We start from the raw sequence: 5,490 nt of genomic DNA, 5'->3' as shown, positions 1-5,490 counted from the left end.
TTAATTTCCCACTGTATCCCATAGCATGGTTCAATAACAGACAATAGTGTTGGAATACCGTTGACTGGCTCGGGAAATTGGGTTGCTTATCTTCTGAAGGACTTCTATATTAAACTGGAAGAAGCGTAAAACAGCCTGCTGGAGGAATAAAAAAAATGCAGTATAGGTCTCTACTCGGTCTACCGTACCCAGCACATAGAAGCAATATTGGATGTCTTGCGCCACCTGCTGGAGAGCCATGCAGTACTAAAGTTGACCACATCCTAATAATAATTGCATTATTGATGCGGGATAGTATTTAATAATGATTAGTTCAAAATCGATTGAATGAATGTTAAGGAATTACATTTAGTTCAGGACTGGCTGAAGCAGGAATGGGATGTTTCTATTGTGATTGACACAATATGCAGTTGATTTGAGCGTGAATCCCAGAGAATTAAGATCAACTTCTCATTCATTTTACTTATTGGATTGGAAGGTTGGGGTTGTGAACGAGATCAATATAGTGAATAAATCCAGAGGAAATAAAACTCTCAACTAACACAGGTGATGTAACAAAGTTATTCTTTATTTTGTGTGTAAAAGCTCAGAAAGACTGTTGTCCCAAGGAGTACAAAAGGCCACTGTACAGTACACAAATACTTACAGTAAAAAAGAGAATTCTGCTTGTGTGTGTGTGCGTGTGAGTGCATGCGTGCCTGCGTGAGTGTGTGTTCAGAGGTGTTGCTGTAGCCACAGTGCTGTATTCAGAAAGCAGTCAGCCTGTGTATCCACTCTGGCCAATGAATGGCCATCTTCTGGAAACCATAGCAACCTAAAAAAAACAACAGATTGTAGCTTTGGTAACATCACAATAAATTGATGCTCTTGCCCTGCCCCCTTACTTGACAGGTGAGTCCCTGCTATAGCCCCGCCCCCTTAACTGAGAGGTGAGTCCCTGCTCTAGCCCCGCCCCCTTAACTGAGAGGTGAGTCCCTGCTCTAGCTCCACCCCCTTAACTGAGAGGTGAGTCCCTGCTCTTGCTCCACCCCCTTAACTGAGAGGTGAGTCCCTGCTCTAGCTCCACCCCCTTAACTGAGAGGTGAGTCCCTGCTCTTGCCCCGCCCCCTTGCCTGACAGGGGAGTCCCTGCTCTAGCCCCGCCCCCTTAACTGACAGGTGAGTCCCTGCTCTAGCCCCGCCCCCTTAACTGAGAGGTGAGTCCCTGCTCTAGCCCCGCCCCCTTGCCTGACAGGGGAGTCCCTGCTCTAGCCCCGCCCCCTTAACTGACAGGCTAGTCGTTGCTCTAGCCCCGCCCCCTTACCTGACAGGTGAGTCCCTGCTCTTCAGGGCTCTGTAGAGCTCCAGTCCTTGGTGAGGAGACACTCTTCTGTCCTTGGCTCCTAGCATCAGCAGAACTGGCGCCTGGATCTGCACACAGGAAATAGCAAGACACTTACACCAACATATTCCAATATTCTCTGTAAAATGTAAAATAAAAAGGTACAAATCCAGTGCTAGGGCGGTTATTGCCTTAAATATCCTCTCACTCTTCTGGTGTTGATATGTATATGATATGTATGTTAAGGAAGCAGTGTGTGTGTGTGAGTGTGAGTGTACCTGAGCAGCGTGTGTAATGGGGGACCTCTCCAGCATGATCGCCAGTGCTTCAGCGGTAGGGATTTGGTCATAAGAGTACAGCAATCCTACACTGGAGTAACGCCTGGATAAAGAGCCATTAAAACAAAGACAGAGATCGAGAGAGAGAGAGAGATAACAAAACACACAAACACACAAACATAAATGTCTGACCCATAAACATAAAATCCTACACATCCCAGAATACAACGCACACTAAACAAGCCTGAAAATCTGTGTGTGTGTGTAGTTTGGTGTCTCACCAGTCAACGATATCACTGGTTCCCAGTAAGGTGGCAGCGTTGATCACCGGGTTCCTGGCCGCACATGCCCGGTAGAGGTCTGGATACTGACCAACCAGATGACAGGACAGGAAACCCCCGTGGGAACCGCCAATCACAGCCAGGCGCTTGGGGTCAAGGGTCTCGTCGCGTTGCAGTGCCGTTGTGACGGCCCTCTGAGCAGGGAGAGGACTTATTGATTGATCACATTACATTAATGAAATCAATCATCTCATTCATTAAGAGATGTGTTTATATTGACATATCATGATAGCTTAAGCTCCTATTTATTGTATTGCGTTAATTATATTTCTTGCATCTCGTTTATTATGTTTCGCTATAATCGTACGAACGACAAACGTCTTTTGAAACTTAAAGTAAAATCTGTTTGGGTAACCAATACCTGCACGTCTTTCACATCCTGGTTACCGATGCGACCAATCAGGGACAAGATGCTGTCCTGGCCGAAGCCTGTGGATCCCCGGTAGTTCACTACCCAGACAGACGGACAGAAATACAAACAGGCAGACAGACAGATAGATACAGACGGATAGACACATAGATACAGACAGATACATACCGACATATAAACAGATATATACAGACAGAGACAGATACAAACAGAGAATCAAACAGACATAACAGTAAATGCCCAACATTAAAAAAATAATAAGTAAATGACTACATTAGGTGATACTGTGTGTGTGTGTGTGTGTGTGTGTGTGTGTGTGTGTGTGTGTGTGTGTGTGTGTGTGTGTGTGTGTGTGTGTGTGTGTGTGTGTGTGTGTGTGTGTGTGTGTGTGTGTGTGTTACCCATGAGGACAGCGAAGCCCAGTTTGACCAGTCCAGCTGTAGTGGTGTTCCATTCTGCAGGGAACTGTGAATGAGGCCCACCTAAGAAACACACCACCCTAGTTACATTAAACAAAGTACCGCAAACACTAAACACTAAATATTAAGCATGACATTCAACAACAGTATCATATCGTATTAAAATAAGGTTTTGACTGACCATGGATGAAGACCACTAGGGGTGTCTTGGCTCCATGGAATTGATCCCTGGGTTTAACCAGCACAGCCCCAAAGTCTAGACCAGCTACAGGAAGACAGGCAGACAGAATTCTAAGAACGTTCAAAAGGATGGCTGCGTTTTGATGGATTTGGACCCCCTCTGCAGGCTAACGTTGGTTACTACATCTGACTTATCTGGTGTGTGCATATGAATGTAATAATTAATAATTATTGATTGCATTTATATAGCTTTCCTTGGTACCAAAAGCGCTTCACATTGTGAGTATGTGTGTGTAAGAATGTGTTTGTGGGGGGGGGTCTGATGAACACCTCATCCACCTCCAGTATGTAGCACCCACTTGTGTGATGGACAGCTGCCAGCATGTGCAGTAACGCTCACCACATACTGGCTGTCACAGGGGAGAGGTTCAGAATGATAAAACTATCCAATTAGAGACTGGGGGATGGATTTGGGGGGGGGGGGTAGTGTTGGTACAAGAGCCGGGTTGGGAAATTTGCCACGACACTCAGGTAACACCCCTACTCTTAAACGATGAGTGCCATGGGCTCTTAAGTGACCACAGGGAGTGAGACCTCATTTCAACCTCTACCATCTGAAAGACTGATCTTGGACAGGAGTCCCCGTCTCTGTCCTGGGGCATGGGGGATATGACATGGGCCAGAGGGGTGAGCACCCCCTACTGGCCCTCCAACATCACTACCTGCACCCTTTGGTCTTCCATCCAAGGAACAGCCCTGCTTAGCTTCCAGAGATGCTATGGTGCTTGCTAATGGGGATTTTAAGTGAAAGTGTAATTGTGTGTGGTGTGTGGTGTGTGTGTGTGTGTGTCACTGACAGTACTCGGTGTTGTCCTCTTCTGTGGTGGGGGTTACATCCAGGGCCGTCCATTGGAGGTCAAAGGTCAACCCAGGCTGGTGCAAAGTTTGCCACTCCACATAGCCCCATGCTGGCGGGAGGAAACCCACCCTCTGAACACACACATACACACACACTTTATATTTTCTATTTTCCAGTGGTGGCTGGTGATAAAAATTGTTGGTGGGGCGCAGTAATAGAAAAAAATTAATTTGGTAGATTTGATTTCCTGTATTCTGGTGCATTTTGGAGATGGCCACTACCTATTACCTATTACCTACTATTCATTCAGATTCATAGCCTACATCCTGACTTGCAGGGCCTGGGCAAGCTTACAAGCTTACCCATTGTTATTATTATGATATTGAGGCAAATCATGATCACTGTCCTATAGCGTCCATTATTGTGTCTCAATGGCTATTTCAAATGCAGTTAGAAATATGGGACAGTTGCTTAATATTATTTATATGCTAGGCCGAAAGACTAAATTAATATGTAACTTACTTGCTGCTTTTAAGTATAACATTGCTTGGGGAGTCCAATTCCTCCACTGAAATGGGTGGAAAGTGCTTTTACAACTCTCTGCTAGTTAGCGATCCATCTCTTCTCTGCTGTAGTTGTGTTGCGTGAGTGTTGCTGAGGGAGGTAGCCTATTTGATTGATTCGCTGAATTGTCCAATCGTGTGGTGATAAAAAAAACAGAAAAGCCATACCATTGGCCAGGGGCACACACTGGTGCGCCCTGATGGCGATTTTTTTTGTGCCAATGAAACGCCGTCTATGCTTGATAGACAGCAAAAAGTTTGCGAGCTTATGTTGACTTCAACTTGGCCAGCGCCCCTGACCTGAAGGAGGGCTTTATTTCGAATGACCAATAACTAGCCTAGCCCAAATCATTGACGTTCAGACGCATTTAAATGGTTGCTGGCAGTTGCAAGTACGGTCTATCACACAATTAAAGGATAAACTCTATGTATTTTTGTTGATTTATTTCGTATGTATAATAGTTTATTCAAAGTTGGCAGATATATTCAAGTGAATATTTCACGGAGGGGCGGCGCCCTAGCGCCCTCTATTGACCAGCCGCCACTGCTATTTTCTATCTATTATCTTAAAGGTAATAGTTTGTGTGTATGTGCTGTATTTGACGAATGTCCCTGATGTGACTGTGTGTAGATGTGCATGCATGCTTGCACGTGTGTGTGTGTGTGTGTGTGTGTGTGTGTGTGTGTGTGTGTGTGTGTGTGTGTGTGTGTGTGTGTGTGTGTGTGTGTGTTATCTGACCAGAGTTGGTGGTGTGTTGGGGCTGGAGCAGTAAACCACCATGAGGTCCTTCTGTATTGCCAGCAGCTTCCAGCTGCCGTAGAACTCAGACAAATCTAGAGAGAGATAGAGAGACCAACAGTATATATAAAGAGACTGATCATACATTTCTTCAAGGAGGGAGAGACCACATAGACCTATAGAGGAGAGAGAGACCATAGTGATCTTTAGAGGAGAGAGGCCATAGAGATCTAAATAGTAGAGAGTTACCTTACAAATCTATTGAGAAGAGCGAGGCCATACTGAACTGTAGAGGGGAGAGAGACCATAGAGAACTATAGAGAAGAGAGAGACCAAAGACATCTATAGAGGAGAGAGCGAGATCATACAAATAGGGGGAGAGAGTGCATATAGATCAGGCAAGAGAAAGACCAGAGATATG

The 5,490-nt window shown here is 45.4% G+C and overlaps 1 protein-coding gene across 1 annotated transcript in view; it reads right to left on the bottom strand.

The window, feature by feature from the left end:
* Positions 1–584: 584 nt before the first annotated feature.
* Positions 585–5,490, bottom strand: part of LOC311360114 (acylamino-acid-releasing enzyme) — a 10,389-nt gene continuing 5,483 nt past the window's right edge. Inside the window, exons 14-22 of the mRNA XM_084480215.1 lie at positions 5,070–5,164; positions 3,766–3,898; positions 2,910–2,993; positions 2,711–2,791; positions 2,301–2,389; positions 1,880–2,073; positions 1,599–1,701; positions 1,303–1,409; positions 585–814 (exon numbers count right to left, since the gene is read on the bottom strand). Coding sequence (XP_084336341.1) covers positions 715–814; positions 1,303–1,409; positions 1,599–1,701; positions 1,880–2,073; positions 2,301–2,389; positions 2,711–2,791; positions 2,910–2,993; positions 3,766–3,898; positions 5,070–5,164 — 986 coding nt within the window. The 3' untranslated portion in view covers positions 585–714. The remainder of the gene's footprint in view (positions 815–1,302; positions 1,410–1,598; positions 1,702–1,879; positions 2,074–2,300; positions 2,390–2,710; positions 2,792–2,909; positions 2,994–3,765; positions 3,899–5,069; positions 5,165–5,490) is intronic.

Source organism: Micromesistius poutassou (assembly GCF_964030765.1).
Source record: "Micromesistius poutassou genome assembly, chromosome: 15".
Classification (NCBI taxonomy): Eukaryota; Metazoa; Chordata; class Actinopteri; order Gadiformes; family Gadidae; genus Micromesistius; species Micromesistius poutassou.
This window is presented reverse-complemented; position numbering and strand designations above follow the sequence as displayed.